This window comes from Erpetoichthys calabaricus, chromosome 3 (assembly GCF_900747795.2).
Source record: "Erpetoichthys calabaricus chromosome 3, fErpCal1.3, whole genome shotgun sequence".
In the NCBI taxonomy this organism is placed as follows: Eukaryota; Metazoa; Chordata; class Cladistia; order Polypteriformes; family Polypteridae; genus Erpetoichthys; species Erpetoichthys calabaricus.
In genome coordinates this window covers 10,465,133-10,485,583 of record NC_041396.2, presented here as the reverse complement: position 1 = coordinate 10,485,583, position 20,451 = coordinate 10,465,133, and the positions used below count along the sequence as shown (strand labels likewise).

Below are 20,451 nucleotides of genomic sequence, written 5' to 3'. Positions count from 1 at the left end.
AAGCAATTAAGGTTGGAGAACCTTAACAAGCGAGACCACTAAAATAAAGCATTAAAATGTCACTTAAGCAATATGTGCTTCATCAGCAATAATTGAGTTCTCGTTAAGGAACTGGGTTGGAACAAAAACCTGCACATACTGTGGCACTCCAGGACCGACGTTGCCTAACCCTGGCTTTAGACGGTTCTATTCAATAAGGGCGCACACAAAAAGGCGACCTTCAAAAGGGCGACCTCAATTGAGCGCTGAATAAACGCGCGCGCAAACAAAGGAGCGCTTCAAAAGGATGACCTTCGGAGCGAATTAAATTAATTGTCCGTGATTATGCTAATGGACCGAACCTCGAATATCTACGTGGCATTGCACATAATCTACAGCTTCAAGTGTAACTTGCTTTCACCTTTTTATACATTCAGTCATTGCCATAATCTAATTTTCTCTAATTTTGAAAACAACGAAATATAGAGACCTTTAGAAATAGTTTGTTAGAAGTACTGTAGTTCGTTAGAAGTTCATGCATTAATTAATTGGATGTTTTAATATTCTTGCTTTCACCTTTTTATACGTTCAGTCATTGCCTTTATCTAATAAATTTTCTGTAATTTTGTTGCGTTTGCCTTTATTCGCCGCGCCCAATTGACGTCACCCTTTTGAAGCGCTCCTTTATTTATGCGCGCAGTTATTCGGCGCTCAATTGACGTCACCCTTTTGAAGGTCGCCTTTATGTGCGCGCCCTTATTGACGGATACCCCTTTGGACGGGTGAGACCACCATGGAGTTTTTGGGCAAGTCCACAGACACAGACAGGCACACGTGTAGCGGTAATGCTGGGCCTTTGAGGCGCACAGCCGAGCAGGAGGGGGTGCCGCTGCCTGCAATCCGGCAACAGAAAACGATAAATAAGGCGTCGGCGAGTTTGACTCAACGGATTTATAAAACACAAGACAAGGAGCGCAGGCGTCACGATTATTTTCATATTCACGGCGGCCAATGAAGACATTTAAGTCTGCCAAAGGAGAACTGCAGAAGTTTACCTGCGCATGTAAACGCCGATCTTTATGAAATCAGGTTTGAATTATTCACCTTCACTCGATGACGTGTGTGCGTGTAAACACACTGGTGGTCTTCTACTACCACTTTTAAAAACTTCCTGTTGTTCAATTTCACCAAAAAAATTCAGAATCATCAGCTAATCACACGCTGGACGCCTGCTGGCCTCAAGAGAAAGAAAAGGAATAAGAAGATCATGGAGTCGAGTGAGTCTGCCTCCCTCCCAGCGAGGGGCTCTACAGCAAACTCCGGCCTGCGGACCCCCTGCACCCACCCGTTTCACAATCCGTCAAGTCGTTGTTGCCCGTCATTGGCTGTCTCTTCTCTTTTTCAACATTCACAAGAGCACAGCACTGTGCTGGATCCACTTAGAAGGCAGAAATATTTGTACATTTGCCCGACTTTAAATATTTAATGCCGATGTCACATTCTGTGACTTTACGTCGTGGGGTACGTCGGAGTTGCCAGCCAGAGTCACTGATCTCGCTGTTGCGCCGTCGTGTCACGTTACACGACTGTAGTATTAGGGAGTAGAAGGTGCAGACAACTTGATCACTTGGGACGTGTGATATGACAGCAGCCACCACCACTACAACTAGCAATTCAAACGCTACTGAGAATAATCGTAGTGTTCAGTCAGACAGTCCGTCGTCGTCCAACCTGCTATATCCTTACACGGGGGGGTCTGCTGGAGCCAATCCCAGCAAATGGCGCAAGGCAGGAAACAAACCCTGGGCAGGGCACACACACCCACACACCAAGCACACACTAGGGACAATTTAGAATCGCCAATGCACCTAACCTGCATGTCCTTGGGCTGTGGGAGGAAACCCACGCAGACACGGGGAGAACATGCAAACTCCACACAGGGAGGACCCGGGAAACAAACCCAGACGGGTCTCCTAACTGCGAGGCAGCAGCGCTACCACCTTAATTGTGGTATTTTTAATTATTATTATTCCTACTATTTCTACTACCAGGGCAGCATGGTGGCGCAGTGGTAGCGCCACGGCTTTGCAGTAAGGAGACCAGGATTTGCATCTCCCTGCGTGGAGTTTGTATGTTTTCTCCACGTCTGTGAGGGTTTCCTTCCGGTGCTCCAGTTTCCACCCACGTGCAGGTTTGGTGAATTGGCATTTCTAAACTGGCTCTAGTGGGGGGGCCAGGGTGTGTGTGTGTTCACCCCACGATGGACTGGCGCTTCTGCCTTTGCTGCCCAGGATGGGCTCCAGTAGACCCCTGGCGACTTTGCTCAGGAATAAGTGGGAGACGATGACATGATGACTGCTATAAGTATTAATACTACTACTAATAAAATATGAGGCTACCACTACTACCAAAAATAATAAAATGTTATGATTCTACTCATAATAATACAACTACTATCCATCCATTTTGAATCTGAATCTGAACACAGGGTCACGGGGTCTGCTGGAGCCAATCCCAGCCAACACAGGGCACAAGGCAGGAACCAATCCCGGGCAGGATGCCAACCCACCGCAGGACACACACAAACACATCAAGCACACATTATGGCCAATTTAGAATCGCCAATCCACCTAACCTGCATGTCTTTGGACTGTGGGAGGAAACCCACGCAGACACGGGGAGAACATGCAAACTCCACGCAGGGAGGACCCGGGAAGCGAACCCAGGTCCCCAGGTCTATACAACTACTACTAACAATAAAATAAAAAACAACTATTGCTGCTACTACTGCTCATAATAATATAAAAACTACTGCTGCTCATAATAACTTTTAATATTACAAATACTACTACCGGGCGGCACGGTGGCGCAGTGGGTAGCGCTGCTGCCCGCAGTAAGGAGACCTGAGGTTCGTGGAGTCTGCATGTTCTCCCCGTGTCTGTATGGGTTTCCACCCACAGTCCAAAGACAAGCAGTTTACGTGCATTAGTGATCCGAAATTGTCCATAGTGTGTGTGCGTGTGTGTGTATGTGAGTGTGTGCGCCCTGTGGTGGGCTAGCGCCCTGCCCGGGGTTTGTTTCCTGCCTTGCGCCCTGTGTTGGCTGGGATTGGCTCCAGCAGACCCCCCTGTGACCCTGTAGTTAGGATATAGTGGGTTGGATAATGGATGGATGGATGGAATATATTTCACTTTGCTCCAAATGGAATTCGACTAAGAAATGTGCTGGCTAGGCTTTGTTTTAAACAATTGACTAAGGTGGGTCGTCCACCGTCATTAAGTCAGACGAAATGTTTGGGTGGCCCAAAGTCAAAAAGAACAAGCGCACGATGGCACAGAAAAATAACAGAAATGTCTTTGGCTGCTGGCTAACGCAGGGATGCGTGTGTATCGTGGCGACGGTTGAGGGTCCCAGCCCCGTCCTGTGGGTTGCTCATCTCCCAAATGAGATGCCGCCTCCCAGGAGCGTCCGGTTTTTAAAGCTCCTGGACTGGAAAGAATGGAGTCAGTTGCCCCAATGTCTCAGAGCTGTGAGTGGAAACGGAAACAAGGTGGTTAGCAATCGCGCCCCCTGGTGTGCTGGGGTGATGGTGCTTACCTTTGATGAGCCCAGAAGTTGACCACCTGAAGCACACGCGTGAGACCTGTGTGGAAGATGAATGTTCTCTTCGCTCCCTTGTACTAACCCATGTCTTTAACCCAACTTCTTTAACAGGTTTGACCACCCTAACCCACTCTCACTCTCACCTCAGAGTACTGCACCCTCCACAAATCCTTCTGCTGATACCAGCATAGGAGAGACATCCCCACCCATAATTACAACAGCGCAAGTGAGCAGAGAGCTGAGGAGACTTTGTGCCAGCAAAGCAGCGGGTCCACATGGAGTATCGCCACGACTGCTGAAGGTCTGTGCATTGGAGCTGGGGGGTCCTCTACAGTGCATCTTCAACCTGAGCCTGGAACAGGGGAGAGTCCTGAGGCTTTGGAAAACATCTTGTATCACCCCAGTCCCAAAGGTATCGCATCCTAGTGAGCTGAATGACTTTCGGCCTGTTGCTCTGACATCACATGTGATGAAGACCATGGAGAGGCTGCTGCTTCACCACTTTAGGCCACAGGTTCAACACGCCCTTGACCCTCTGCAGTTTGCATATCAGGAGAAGGTGGGAGCGGAAGATGCCATCATCTATATGCTACACCGATCCCTCTCTCACTTGGACAGAGGCAGTGGTGCTGTAAGAATTATGTTTCTAGACTTCTCTAGCACCTTCAACACCATCCAACCTCTGCTCCTTAGGGACAAGCTGATAGAGATGGGAGAAGATTCATACCTGGTGGCATGGATCGTGGACTATCTTAAAGACAGACCTCAGTATGTGCGTCTTGGGAACTGCACGTCTGACATTGTGGTCAGTAACACAGGAGCGCCACAGGGGACTGTACTTTCTCTGGTCCTGTTCAGCCTATATACATCAGACTTCCAACACAACTCAGAGTCCTGCTACGTGCAAAAGTTCACTGATGACACTGCTATCGTGGGCTGCATCAGGAGTGGGCTGAAGGAGGAGTATAGGGACCTAATCAATGACTTTGTTAAATGGTGCAACTCAAACCACCTACAACTGAACACCAGCAAAACCAAGGAGCTGGTGGTGGATTTTAGGAGGCCCAGGCCCCTCATGGACCCCGTGATCATCAGAGGTGACTGTGTGCAGAGGGTGCAGACCTATAAATACCTGGGAGTGCAGCTGGATGATAAATTAGACTGGACTGCCAATACTGATGCTCTTGTGTAAGAAAGGACAGAGCCGGTTATACTACCTTAGAAGGCTGGCTTCCTTCAACATCTGCAATAAGATGCTACAGATGTTCTATCAGACAGTTGTGGCGAGTGCCCTCTTCCACGCGGTGGTGTGCTGAGGAGGCAGCATTAAGAAGAAAGACGCCTCACGCCTGGACAAACTGGTGAGGAAGGCAGGCTCTATTGTTGGCATGGAGCTGGACAGTTTAACATCTGTGGCAGAGTGAAGGGCGCTCAGCAGGCTCCTATCAATTATGGAGAATCCACTGCATCCACTAAACAGTGTCATCTCCAGACAGAAGAGCAGCTTCAGCGACAGACTGCTGTCACTGTCCTGCTCCACAGACAGATTGAGGAGATTGTTCCTCCCCCAAACTATGTGACTCTTCAATTCCACCCGGGGGGGGGGTAAACGTTAACATTTAACATTATACATAGTTATTGTCTGTTTTTCACCTGCATTATTATCATTCTTTAATTTAATATTATTTATTGTATCAGTATGCTGCTGCTGGAGAATGTGAATTTCCCAATGGGATTAATAAAGTATCTATCTATCTATCTATCTATCTATCTATCTATCTATGTCTTTAACTAAAACAGAAGTGGGCTCTGCGAGGCCATGCATTGTGTAAAAGCTTGTTTTGATGAGCAAACAGACAAATATTTGTGCAAGGAATCCAAGGTCTAAGCATTCCACAAACTGAGTGTCTTATCGCGTTTCCTTCTGAAATCCATAACAAAGGGCGAAGAAAGGGGGGTTGAACTCGTAGATAGAAGAAGCCACTCTGGGGTTTGCTTGGCAACTTGGCTCAAGGATTTTGTAAGCTGTTACATTTAATAATGAATATTAAATCACGCGTCCTAGGATTATAAAAACGGTTGCCCCACCCTAAAACGGGGTTCAGAACAGACCCGACGCTGTCAAGTAATACTGATTGCCTGTTTTCTGAAACTCTACTCACTGCGACATTGAACACTAAAGCTGCTATATAACCACACCTGCTGTCTGGTCTGTGTTGGTCGTCCACACCTGAAAGGTCAGCGTTACGTCACCACGCCGACAATTCGAATTGTCCGATTTATAATTCCGAGTTTGTCGGGCATTCACTTGATATCTCCAAACTCAACAGTTTGGATTTGCCGTCTGTCCGACAGCATGTGAATGCAGCACGAGTTGTAATTCTGAGTTCATCAAGCGTTTATTTCCCTCCACTGACACAACAGTAAGTTCAAGGGATGGCCGATTTGCGAACAATTCGTTCTCTTTAAACGCCACTTCTCAGTGAGCCATACTGTAGCGACCTGGCATTGTGGGAGACGGAGGAATGGAATTGGCGTCTTAATGGCGATTGCTGGAAATTGGGCTACTGTTGGCTGAAGAAGAAGAAGGAGGAGGAGAAGAAGAAGAGGGGGGAAGACGTGTCTTGAGGCAGGAGGAGAGGAGGAAGATACAGAGAGTGGAACTGAGGGTAGGAACTTTGAAAGTTGGCAGTATGACTGGTAAGGGGAGAGAGTTGATGATGGAGAAAAGGAAGGTTGATATATTGTGTGTGTGCCCTGTGGTGGGCTGGCGCCCTGCCTGCGGTTTGTTTCCTGCCTTGTGCCCTGTGTTGGCTGGGATTGGCTCCAGCAGACCCCCGTGACCCTGTAGTTAGGATATAGCAGGTTGGATAATAGATGAATACTACTACCATTACCAATAAAAACAAATACTTCTACTATTACTACTTCTTCTTCGTCTTCCAGCTGGTCCCATTAGGGTTCACCACAGTGGATCACCTTCTTCCATATCATCCCGTCTTCTGCATCTTGCTCTGTTACACCCACCACCTACATGTTCTACTACTATTAGCACTAATATAAAAACTACTACTATTAATAAAATAAAAATCTACTATAACTACTACTAATATAAAAACTACTGCTAATAATAATAATATTAATACTACAAATACTGCTGCCACTACCAATAATAATACAAAATTAAGTCTTCTACTACAACTATGAATAAAAAACTACTACTGCACTGCAAAAAATAATCTTAACAAGCCAGACAATCTTGAAAAGAAATAATAGATCTTGTTTTTTTATTTTAAGAATAACTGACTTGAGTAGATTTGTATGTGTAAGATATATAATCTCATTTTTAGAAAATTTAACAAGTTAAACTTTCTCACTATATTGGCAGATAATTTTGCTTGATTCTAATACCTTTTTCTTGTTTTTTATTTATTTTTTCACACTGATTGTGCTCTGAAATGTCTGTCAAGGGGGCCAGCAGGGGCTTCAGCGTACAGCCAGGGCTTTCGTTTTTGTTTTTATCTGCCCGTGGCACTCGCATCGGCCAGAATGGCGGTGGAGATGATACTAAGAAAAGTCCGCTTCAAGAAATGACCCTCCTAAGGGGTTCTTGTGATAGGCCTGAGAACCGGGGTTGGGGGCTCTGCATCCCAGCAGCCTCAGTTTGTAATGATGATGTGAATTAGTGCAGTGGATCGAGTCTGTTATTTTAAAATGAGTTCATCAAGAACACGGGGACACAGTTGGAAACTTGTGAAGGGGAAATTTTGTACAAACATTAGGAAGTTTTTCTTTGCACAAAGAACGATAGAAACTTGGAATAAGCGACCAAGTAGTGTGGTAGACAGTAAGACTTTAGGGACTTTCAAAACTCGACTTGATGTTATTTTAGAAGAATTAAGTGGACAGGACTGGCGAGCTTTGTTGGGCTGAATGGCCTGTTCTCGTCCAGATTGTTCTAATCTGAGATAGATAGATAGATAGATAGATAGATAGATAGATAGATAGATAGATAGATAGATAGATAGATAGATAGATAGATAGATAGATAGATAGATAGATAGATAGATAGATAGATAGATAGATAGATAGATAGATAGATAGATAGATAGATACTTGTCCCCAGGAAGAAATATGACTTTTTACAAAAGCTCTTTGAATGAATGAATACACCAGAATGACTAAAATGACAAGAAGAATTGAGACGTGACAGTCCCAGTCCCAGTCAGGCGCCATACAGGAGCCCCCCCATTACATTTCTTCACTGACTCCTGCTGAGCAATTTGTTAACTAAAAGTCCTCGGCGTTGTCGTTTCACAGATGGGACGTGCAGCGTTGTTCATAATGGCACTCCATTTTTGTTTTCATCCTCTTCTTCACTACGACCTCCAGGGGGGGTCCAGAGTGGACTCCCTTAACTGAGCCTGCCCTTTTAATTAGCTTATCGATTTGGTGGTCCTCTCTTGACGTGACGTTACCAGCCCAGCACACCACACTGGCCATCACAGAGAGTTATAGAAGATGTGTAGGATGTCACTTCCCACATTAAAAGGTACACCATCTCCTAAGGAAGAAGAGCCTGCCCTGTTCTTTCTTTTATAGTTCCTCTGTGTTCTGAGACCAGTCCAACCTGTCATGGATGAGTACACCCCCCCCCCCCCCCCCCCCCAACTACTTATAGGTGCGAACCACCTTGACATCCACTCCCTGAATGGTGACCGGACGTAGAAGCTCTTTGGCATGGTAAAAGTCACTAAGCAGCTCCTTGGTTTTGCTGATGTTAAGTTGAAGACAATTCTCAAAGTTTTCCCCCTGACTCCTCTCCTCTGTCTAAGCCCCCTTTTATCAACAGACCCCACAAGTGATGTGACCTGCTCTTATATTTATAGTCTATGAGGTGGACAGAGTGAAGGGTGGCAGGCCTGTTCCTTGTGGTGCTCCAGTGTTTCTCTCACAGTCCTTGAGTGTCACAAATGGTGGTCTGCCCGACAGACAGTCCATCATCCAGGACACCACAGGTTCATCCCCCTGTATATCTCGTGAGTTGACCCCTTAACAGGGATGGCCGGATGGTACTGAAGGCAGTGGAGAAATCAAAAGACAGAATCCTCGGAGCGCTTTGTCCAGCCTTGTGGAGCAGACAGACAGTCGCATCCTCCATTCCAGTCTTTGTCCAATAGACAACACTGCAGTGAGGTCCAGGTGGTCTACCACAAGAGGACCCCTATCTCACAGGCCTTCAAGATGCGAGAAGTAAATCCTGCTGGTCTGTGGTCATTAAGTGAAGAGGAACAATGCAGGAGTTTCTCCCCTGCAGTGACACTTTCTGAAGGAAATACAAAGCGAGACAGCAGCCGAAGAAGGCAACTCGACAACAACAGAGTCATGGAGCGCCGGTGAAGAGACGTTAATAATGGCACAAGACGCACGCGGACGGAGTCTCCTTCAAAGTCTGAAACTATAAAACCGGGCAAGAAATGCGTCTCGAAAATTTGGAGGGTCCGACGAGCCGGCATTCCGAGAATGCGGTCGAGAGACTCTCACACGCACGCGAACAGAGAAGAAAGGCGCCGAACGAGACATAGCAAACACGGGTTCAATTCGAAATTCCATTACGACGAACTCGGTTTTAACAATTTTTTTTTTTTTGGGTTGTCCCAGCCAGGGGTCTTGTTCAAGAAGCGGACGCCATCTCCTTCTTGTTGTTGGTTTTGGACTGGCCTAACCCTAGTACAAACCCTGAACTTAAGGTTTGTGTGGGGTAAGGCCAGGTACACCAGGGTCTCTAAATCTTAAAAACAAGTGGCGTCCGCTTTTTGGAACAACAGCCCCCAGCTAGTTTCCAGTTTGCATGTTCTCCACGTGTCTGGGTGGGTTTCCTCGAGGTGTGCGCTCGTTTGTTCCCATAATGCAATGATATGCAGATGAGGTGGAGTGATGATGATTGGCTGCCCCTGATGTGTGTGTGTGTGTGTGTGTGTACAGGTTCACCCTCTGATGGACAGGCGTCCCGGGACATCCAGGATAGGAGTGTGAAACCTGCAGCTCCAAGTACCTGGAGTTGACTTGATGGACAGCAGCCATTATCATGTGTCAGATAAGCCCACCACAGCCTCAACTTTATCCACAGTCTAACTCGGGCACAACACTGGGGGTCTGCAGCTAGAACTCCATCCACTTGGAGCTCCAGGGTGGGGAGGTTTTAGATTTGCCAGGGTTTCTTCCTGCCTTGCACGCGATGTTCGCCGGGATGGACGTCAGCTTCCCCCACGACATCTGCTCAAGAGAAGCGGGTTTGGAAGACGGGTGGATTGAGGCTTTGATCCGAGTGAGGACTTGCAGATTTTAAACTTTCGCTTGTGCACAGGTAAGCCGCCGATCACAGCACTCGTCAGGTAAAGCCGTAAAGATGGCCTGCAGGGTTTTTCTAGGGCGTTGCAGTTCGAGACGCATCCCGTCTCGTTAATAAATGACTGACTGGCTCATGTAACTTCATTCTGTTTTAAAAAATTATGCCGTGGGTGGAGCAAAATGACAGGAGGAAAGGAGGACGTAAAGGTGAAAGGAGGACATCTTCAACTTCTCGAATGTATACTCCCTACCCACCAGGACTTCCAGTCTACAAGAATGAAACCTCAGATTGTGTGATGGTGGGTTCACGGTGGTCTTACAGGTGGCATGTACCACCACTAACCCCCTAGCCCACCCCACCCCACCATGCTAATAAGCCTCTGGTCCCACTCTGGCCTTACCTCTGGATTGAAGATGATCACATCACTTCTCATTTTCACTTTCTTGTGTTTCAGCAGAGCGTATAAAACGCATGAGAAATTGGGGTGGCGGTTTCCATCTCTGAAACGCAAGCAGAGAAAACCAGTAAGGAAATGCGGGCACGTAACGGACGGCCAAGAACACCAGGGTGTCGAGTGTCCCACCTGTATCGGAACTGCTCGTTGTAGATCTCTTTCAGCTCGTCCCGGTGAATCGACGTGGCTTTGCCGATCTGCTCCAGGTACTCAATGAATTCCGTGCCGACGGCTAAGTTGTGCCGCACCGTGGTAGGAGCCATCGTGAAGGTGAAGATGCGAGAAGCCGAGAAGTTGAAAACGTTACGGCAAACCGTGGAGTCTCCTTATCCAAATAATTCATCCGGAGGCGAAACCTGAGGAGGAGACAAAAGAAGAAACGAAAGTGAAAGTTCGCCCAAATGGGGCCGTCCGTCAGCAAAGAGCGGCCAGCGATCTCGCACAGACAGATACCTGAGAAATGAACGGAAGCGCCACGCCCTCCTCTCTCCGATCGCAACGCGAAACCTGTGAGTGAGGCTGCGAGAAGATGAACTGGCAAGGAAAACTTAGAAGGAGCGTCCTAAAGCGACGCGGGCACGCAGGTAACAGAGGCTCCCATTTACGCGGACCGGAGCGCCCCGCGAGTATCGGCGACGTGCATTAAATGCTAAAAAAAAAAAAAATCATTTCAGTTGAAGCTTAAACCCACCTCTGAGTGAGTAACGGTCACACTTTCACTTTGCGTACCCCTTTCAAGGGTCAGAGTGGGCCGTCCCGACTGAAAGTGTCACCGGACTGGCCCCGCCCCTGGACGGAGGATGCCTGGGCGGGCACGCGCACGCGATCTCTCTCACATGCCTAGCGTGGTACCCAGTGGGGCGGTTTTTAAAGACGTTGTGCGTAAATAAAATAAAATAAAATGGATCGGGTGAGACTCCCCATTTTGGAATGAAATTGTGCGCGATTTTGCAAAGAGTAAAAATTTCTGTCTTTCGACCTCAAAAGCCACCTCTTCTTCTTTCCTACCTAATGAACTTCCTTCATTTAAAGCAGCGATAGGCGACCTTTTTCGAGTTGCGGCGCACTAAGTCCAAAAATTTTCTTTCGCGGCGCACCTGAGGGACTGCCCATAAATAAAGTCGTGACGACACAATCTATGGACAATCGCCAATAAAAAGAGTTAATCTTACAAGTTTGAAAGACATTTTATTAATTAAGGAATCAAAGGATAAATCTTAAAATGTAATTAATGTGAACGTTGAGATTGTTTTTCAGCACATATGAGATTGATGCGAGGATCAATTTTCGAAAGACAGACGCGCATTTTTCCTTGTCGATCATTTGAAGTCTCTCGCGTTTCTTAGACTTCATTTCCGTAAGTGTTGAAAAACCTTGCTCACGGAGATAAGAGCTTCCAAAAGTTCAAAAACACTAGCAATTTGAAATATTTTAGTAAAGTTTTCGCGGCGCCCCTAGAAAGCGCACCGGTTGCCCGACAGTGATTTAAAGTTTAAAGCCTGACAATTTCACAGACGGTTTCGATTTATTCCACCAATGGCCTGTCAGTCAGAGCAGTTGCTACCTAATTATTCATAACATTGGCCAATCAGATGGTAGTCAACCAAGTATAGCCGATTGAACTGCCTGTGCCAATTCAGGAGTTGGAATTCTTGGGCCGTCTTAACGTGTGGGCACACAATGGCCTGGAGCATATGATGGCTATGTATGATTATTTTGTTATGTTTGATAGCAAAACTACGGTGGCCCAGAATGGCAAGTGACAAAAAAGTTAAAGGTGTGACGCACACAATTAAACAAGATGACGCGCACATACAAAAGAGGTGACGCGCGGGTTTACATGAGGTGCCGTACAATTAAAAAAGGTGACGCGCACAATTAAATGGGGTGCTGCACAATTAAAATAGGTGTTTAAGTTTTTGTCACTTTCCCTTCGGGGCCACCGTACAAAACGGGGGTCCAAACGCACTACTTTGCCTATGGGGGCCTACGATGCTGTTAAGACGGCCGTGGGACACAAAAATATGATCAGGAGAGACTTTTTGAAAAATAAGGGGGGTATTTTTTCAAGTGAATAACCTTCCTAGTCAAATATCCATCCATCCATCCATCTTCCAACCCGCTGAATCCGAACACAGGGTCACGAGGGTCTGCTGGAGCCAATCCCAGCCAACACAGGGCACACGGCAGGAACCAATCCTGGGCAGGGTGCCAACCCACCGCAGGTGTCAAATATGATTTAAACAAATCCACACCCCCATGATAGCAAAGTCCGCAGCATACAGGACTTCGTAACAGCCTCCTGTTTTTGCCCCGCCCACTGCTCCCGATTCTCGTGTTTAATTGGTTAAGGGCGGAGCTGGGAAATTCATTAAGCTAAATGGACACACTGCTCTGCGGTGGGTTGGCACCCTGCCCGGGATTGGTTCCTGCCCTGTGTTGGCTGGGATTGGCTCCAGCAAACCCCCGTGACCCTGTGTTCGGATTCAGCGGGTTGGAAAATGGATGGATGGACACACTGCTGGTCAGAAGTTTTACAACACTTCAGTTCTCCGTTTTTCTTCAAATTTAATCAGTTGCAATGCAAGTAATGACCTAAAATGAGGACAAGAGGTCAGCAGTAAACTGCCAAATGTTTAAATTTAAAGTTTAGGTTTGCAAAAACTGAAAAATGGGAAATTTCTGAATATGGCAAATGGGACTCCTTCAGGGAATATCTAATACAGGGGTGTCCAACTCCAGTCCTAGTGGGCCGCAGTGGCTGCAGGTTTTCATTCTAACCATCTTCTTAATTAGTGAGCCGTTTTTGCTGCGGATTCACTTGTTTTGCCTTCATTTTAATTGACGTGACTCTGACCCCTTAGTTGCCCTGCGGTGAGCTGGCGTCCTGCCCGGGGTTTGTTTCCTGCCTTGCGCCCTGTGTTCGCTGGGATTGGCTCCAGCAGACCCCGTGACCCTGTAGTTAGGATAATGGATGGATGAATGGATGCAGTGCAGGATTTACGTATAAGCTACACAAGCTATAGCTTAGGGCCCCCGCCTTCTTGGGGGCCCCCAAAACAAATTGTCCGAGTGAGCAATTGTCATATATACTTAAATATACTACAGCATTATTTGTCCCAATCAGGCCCGACCTTAGGCATAGGTGAAGTAGGCAACCGCCTAGGGGCCCTGGCATCCAGGGGGCCCCAGATCGACTCCTTGGTCTAATTTTCACACATTTCACAGAGCTTCCAGGGGGCCCCTGGACCGCCCCTTTCGCCTAGGGCCCCATAATACCTAAGACCGGGTCTGGATGGATGACCCCTTAGTTGTGTCTTTTTCCTTAACGAACAGCCAAACAATAGTGAGACACAAAACGAGCCGCCACGTGACCAGCTCACCTGAAAATAAATAAAGGTGAGGGTCCCGGCCATGTTGGTCTGCTCAGGTCACCAAAACATCTTGACGGTGGTCTTTGAAATAGCAGAAAATCAACAGCCTGCTGTGGCAAAATGAGAGCAGCAACAAGTCCTGATATTCAATGACGGCTTTAATTTACACCAAGAATTGGCTTCTCATTAAGAAACTGGATGGAGTGAAGTTGGCTGGAGTTTGACGTTCCAGTTTAGCTGATCATCTGTTTCACGTCTCATTTCTGTTTGGCTGCCATTTAATGAAGAAACAAATCAATTCAGGGGACTGAATCCTTAAAAACAGAGCTATTAAAATGAAGGGAAAAGGAGTTAATTAGCAGTGAAAACTGATTAGGAAAAGGGTTAGAATGAACACCTGCAGCCATTGTGACCCACCAGGACCGGAGTTGGACACCCCTGATCTAATAGGTTACAACCTCCAGATGTTCTACAGCAATTAAAGTAAAGGAAGCCTTGCAAGTGGAAGCAAACAATTTGCACCGGTGTCCCAACTTGTGTTGATTACTTAAAAACCTTCTTGTCTGCCTTAAAGCAGAGTTGGAACAGACTGTGTCAGTACACCCTCTCAAGTACTTTCTATGGAATCCTCAATGGGACCCTGGACCCCGGATGTGAGGAGAGCAGGGCACCAGTCCATTGCAGGGTGAATTATTATTATGTTTTATTATTACTATTATTATTATTCCATCCATTTTTATAACTCACTTATCCAGGGAAGGGTCATGAGGAAGCTGGAGTGTAGCCCAGTAAGCATAGGGTGCAAGACAAGAACAATCCCTGGACTCGGCACCAGTCAATTACCAGGCAGTTTGTTGTTGTTATTATTATTATTATTATTATTATTATTATTATTGTTATTCCATCCACCTACCTTCTAAATCCATTTATGCAGAGCAGGGTCAGAGAGAAGATGGAGCCTACCCAGCTAGCATCATGTGCAAGACAATTGGGGATTGGGAACCCGATGTTTTATATTATTTGAAATTGGAAAAAATCAAATTCTCAGTTAGAGGATCAGTACAGAACTTTTTCTAAACCTGGCAGGATCTAATCAATATTATTTTAGAATAAGAAGAAATAATTATTTCTGCATTTCTTTTCCTTCTCCATTTATCTTTATTGCCCTATTAAACTCAACAATATAGGTATGTTTACAAGCTTTAAGTATTACGCCTTTAGCTATGCTCTCCTTCTCAGGGGTGGGGTTTGATTTGTTTTTAATCCTATTTTTTGTAAAAATTGATCTATTTGTACAGAATGATTACAATAAAATGAATAAAATATAATACAAAAAAAAAAGTAATCCTCAGACAAGGTGCAAGTCCATTTCAGGGCAAATAATAATAATAATTATTATTATTATTCCAGCTATCCATTTTTGTAACCTTGCTTATCTGCATTTTTATCACTCTTTAATTTATTGTTTTGTATCAGTATGCTGCTGCAGGAGTATGTGAATTTCCCCTTGGGGTTAATAAAGTATCTATCTATCTCTATTATATAGTGCCTTTCACATTTATCCTACCTATCTATCTATCTATCTATCTATCTATCTATCTATCTATCTATCTATCTATCTATCTATCTATCTATCTATCTATCTATCTATCTATTATATATTGCCTTTAAATAATCTATCTATCTATCTATCTATCTATCTATCTATCTATCTATCTATCTATCTATCTATCTATCTATCTATCTATCTATCTATCTATCTATCATATAGTGCCTTACCTATCTATCTATTATATAGTGCCTTTCAATAATCTATCTATTATATAGTGCCTTTAAATTATCTATCTATCTATCTATCTATCTATCTATCTATCTATCTATCTATCATATAGTGCCTTACCTATCTATCTATTATATAGTGCCTTTCAATAATCTATCTATCTATCATATAGTGCCTTACATATCTATCTATTATATAGTGCCTTTAAATTATCTATCTATCTATCTATCTATCAGGCAGGTGTGGCAGGGTGTCCAGCACATCACCGGCTATAAATCCAACAACTCCTTGGCCGCTGAGGGAGACGCTTCTCTGGCAGAGGAGCTGAACATCTTCTTTGCCCGCTTTGAGGCGACACCAACAGCAGCTCCATCACAACAGCCTGTTCACAACAGCAATATACTCACAGTGGAAGAGTGTGAGGTGAGGCGGGTGATGAGGAAGGTGAACCCGAAGAAGGCTGCAGGACCCGACGGTGTGGCTGGACGGGTGCTGAAAGACTGTGCAGATCAAGTGGCCGGAATCTTCACCAGGATTTTCAACCAGTCCCTGTCCCAGGCCACTGTCCCATCCTGCCTCAAGTCCTCAATCATTGTTCCACTGCCGAAAAAATCCATCACGAACAGTCTGAATGATTTCCGCCCAGTGGCACTCACATCTGTCATTATGAAGTTCTTTGACAAACTGGTGCGGAGTCATATTATCGCCTGCCTGCCAGCAGACCTGGACCCATTTCAATTTGCTTAAAAAGCAAAGAGATCCACGGAGGATGCTGTGGCCACAGCCCTTCATGCTGCCCTGACCAACCTGGAGCAGCAGGGGAGTTACGCCAGACTGCTCTTTATAGACTTCAGCTCGGCGTTTAACACCATCCTCCCACAACGACTGGTGTCCAAACTGGCAGATCTGGGACTTCCATCACTCACCTGCAGTTGGATACTGGACTTCCTGTCTGGTCGCTCCCAGAGGGTCAGGCTGGGTCTCCACACATCCACTGCTCTCAGCCTCAACACTGGGACGCCGCAGGGTTGTGTGCTCAGCCCGCTCCTCTACACCCTCTACACATATGACTGTGTCCCCACTCACCATAGCAACAAGATTATAAAGTTCACGGATGACACGACGGTGGTCGGACTCATCTCGGGCAAGGAGGGTGAGCTGGCATACAGGGACGAGGTGGAGCGACTGTCAGAGTGGTGCACAGTCAATAACCTGCTCCTCAACACCAAAAAAACAAAGGAGCTTGTTATTAGGAATAAAACTGCTCCATATTATTCTACCAATGTGCCATATAGACCTTAAGTCAACAAGTGCAATTTGTATATTTATTACTATTCAGTTTGTTATTATTTTCTCTCTTTTTGTCTTTTTAACTCTTATTCCTCACACTGAGTCGACTGCACCTTCAATTTCATTGTTCCTCTGTAAAAGTGACAATGACAATAAAGATCTATCTATCTATCTATCTATCTATCTATCTATCTATCTATCTATCTATCTATCTATCTATCTATCTATCTATCTATCTATCTATCTATCTATCTATCTATCTATCTATCAAATCCTGATGGAGAAGATCAAAGCCTACCCAAGAAGCATCAGGCACAAGGCAAGAAGAATGCCCAGACAGGCCACCATTCCATTGCAGGGTGTATTATTATTATTATTATTATTATTTTTATCATGATTGTAATAGTAATTATTATTGAATCCATTTTTGTAACCTGCTTATCCAGGGAATGGTTACAGGGAAGCTGGAGCCAATCCCATCCAGCATAGGGCACAAGGTGGGAACTGTCCGTGGATGGGGTGCCAGTCCACTGCAGGCATAACTATTATTATTATTATTGTTATTATTTTTATTTTTTTTAATCATTATTATTCTTATTCCCTCCTTCCATCTTCTAAACCCATTGACACACAGCAGGGTCAGAGAGAAGCTGGAGCCTTCCCAGCCAGCATGGGACACAAAGCAAGAGCAGTCCCTGTCTGGGGCGCCAGTCCATCGCAGGGTGAATTCTCATCTCACCTCGTCTGATGTTCTAAGTCGCCCTTCCTGGTAAAGCTTGCAATGGCAGCAGGTGGGCACCCAACTTCCCAGCTACAGTTTCCAGTTCGTCCTGGAGAATTTCCAAGCCAGCTGAGGGAGACACAGAGTGAGAATCCTTCCAGCTTTGCACTGAGGACTGGGGACTGACGCCACAGAGCACTTCTTCACACTGGGAACAACCTACTGAGCCATGGAGTTGAAGAAGAACCCTTGGGAACCTTAAAGAGGTATCTGGAGGAGATGTTGGCACGGTGTAGAGGTTAGCTAAACAAGTGAGCCTGATGGACTGAGTGGTCTCCTGTCATTTGTCTTATGTTATCCCTTCAGTGTCCACCCAGTAGGACACACCCAGAGCACTTTGAGGGGACACGTCCTTACAACATACCCCAACCCTGTCAACTGGCTCCTCTTGACGTTGAGGAGCAGCAACTCTACACTACATCTGTCCTGACTCTCTGAGATTCTCACCCTGTCATGGAGTGCCAGCCCTGCCACCCCTCACAGAAACCTCGTTGCCATCTCTTGTCTCCCTCTTGGAGTCGTCACCCACAGCTCATGACCACAGGTGAGAACGGGGATGGAGATGAGCCAGCAAACCAAAAGCTTTGTCTGTAGACTCGGCTCTCGCTTCACCGCCACAAACTGGTACAACGCCCGCAGGACGTCTGCTGCCCCTCCAATCCTCTTGTCTGTCTCATTGTTCCCTTTATCTGCCCACTTTAACAAGAAAGGGTAGCAGGGAAGCTGAAGCCAATAACAGCAAGCAAAGGGTGCAAGTAGAACCAACCCATGGATGGGGGCACCAGATCATCACAGGGTGGGCACACACACTGCCTCTGTTGGTGCCATCTAACAAACATGGCATGCATTGAAGTCAGAAGTTTCCATCCACTGGGAGTGAATTCTTTCCAACTCACTTTCTAAGCCCTGCACAGATTTCATAGTGTAACAAACTTTTTATTGACCACGTCATGGTTTGAGTGTGTCACCAGTTCACATACTCTTTGTTAACTGGGCCTTTAAACAGCTTGGAAAGTTCCAGAAAAATGACGTCAAGCCTTCAATTCGACAATGAGCTTCAGGTAGGCGATTAGCCTCATTGGAGTCAACATGTGGATGGATGTTGAGGCTGACCATCAAACTCGCTGCCGGACAGAATGAGGAAATCCAAAGAAATCAGCCAAGACTTCACAACAAACAAATGGTGGACCCCCACAAATCTGAATTATCCTTGGGAACAATTTCCAAACGCCTAATACACAATGTGGACCACCAGGGGGCGAACCGCCGTCCTAACCCGACACAGACAGACAGTTCAAGTTTTTCTTTTTCCCTCGTGGGAAACGCTTTCCCCCGTTTCCCACAGGTACAGCACAGCCCATAACACAATACCCATTTGTTCTTTCTCTCTTTCTCTTTCCTCGAGTGGCTGCTGGCACCTTTTATAAGGCACCCTGACGTGCTTCAGGTGCTCGTTGACCCCCAGGTGTGGAGAATGTGCTGCAATTAAGGGCTCAGCAGCTCTCCAGGACCCCCCTGATGAAGGCCATGGGCCCCAGCAGGGCTGAGCTTCCATACTCCAAACATATGGCACTGCTGCACGCCAGGGAGGCTGCCCTCTGGTGCTCCAGGGGGAGGTATTGTTCTGGATAGGGTCCCCCCACCCACCAGACCTTCCATTAAATGGGCGTCCCGACTGTCTGCCACGGCAAGATTAAACACCAAGGGGCCATAGAGCCATCGTACCGCTCGGAAAGGAGACGCATTGTGTCTAATAGAGTACGAACTTTGGCATGAAAAGTGCAAATCAATCCCAGAACATCAGCATAGGACCTCGTGAAGATGCTGGAGGACGCAGGTAGACAAGTCCCGATATCCACAGTCAAACGAGTCCGACATCGACATCACCCGAAAGGCTACCCAGCAAGAAGTCACTGCTCCAAAGCCACCATCAAAAAGCCACACGGGGACAAAGATCTGTCCTCTGGTCTGATGAATCCAAGATTGAACTGTTTGACCATTGTTATGTTTGGAAGAAAAATGAGAGGCCTGCAAGCCAAAGAACAACATCCCAACTATCAGGCATGGGGGTGGGAGCATTATGCTGTTGGGGGGGGGGGGGGGGGGGGGTTTGCTTCACAAAACAGATGGCATCACAAGGAAGGAAAATGATGGAGAGATACTGCAGCAACATCTCAAGAGCTTGGCAAGGAAGATGAAGCTCAGTCACAAATGGGTCTTCCAAATGAACGAGAAACCCAAGCAGACCTCCAAAATTGTGGCCAAAGGGCTGAAGGAGAACAAGGTCAGGGTATTGGTGTGGACATCATAAAGCCCTGACCTCAATCCGATTGAACTGATAAAGCGAATGCGAGTAACGAGGCCTACGAACCTGTCCCAGTTACACCAGTTCTGTCTGGAGGGATGGGCCAGCAACTTATTGTAAGAAGACGACCTAAAACATTCAGCTCAAGTTAAATAATTTAAGGGCAGTGTGAACAAATATGAACAGAGTGACCCAACGGAATTGTGACCTGGCCGATAAAGAGTGAAATACGCTGAGGTCTGTGAACAATGGTGGAGAAAAATTACTTCCGCCCTCCACAAAGTCAACGTCTTGAGTGACGCGCCACATTTATAATTTGTTATTAAGACATCTGTGGAGGGCTCATAAAGTGAGTTGTAAAGAATTCACCTGCAGCGGATGGAAACTTCGGACTTCAGCTGTGTCTCCGTCTGGCCCAAGTGACACCACCAGGGGGCATACCAGCCACCCAACCCCACCCAGACTGGCGCAGGAGGCACCCTTGTAAAAAGCACACAGTTTCTATTTCTTTTTCCCTTGTGGGAAACGCTTTC

General features: G+C 46.3%; 1 protein-coding gene across 1 annotated transcript in view; it reads right to left on the bottom strand.

The window, feature by feature from the left end:
• The window catches only part of LOC114647653 (putative helicase MOV-10), a 160,150-nt gene extending 149,142 nt beyond the window's left edge, over nucleotides 1-11,008 (bottom strand). Inside the window, exons 1-3 of the mRNA XM_051924409.1 lie at nucleotides 10,842-11,008; nucleotides 10,518-10,744; nucleotides 10,335-10,434 (exon numbers count right to left, since the gene is read on the bottom strand). Of these exons, the coding sequence (XP_051780369.1) occupies nucleotides 10,335-10,434; nucleotides 10,518-10,651 (234 nt within the window). The 5' untranslated portion in view covers nucleotides 10,652-10,744; nucleotides 10,842-11,008. The remainder of the gene's footprint in view (nucleotides 1-10,334; nucleotides 10,435-10,517; nucleotides 10,745-10,841) is intronic.
• Between the last annotated feature and the right edge of the window lie 9,443 nt (nucleotides 11,009-20,451).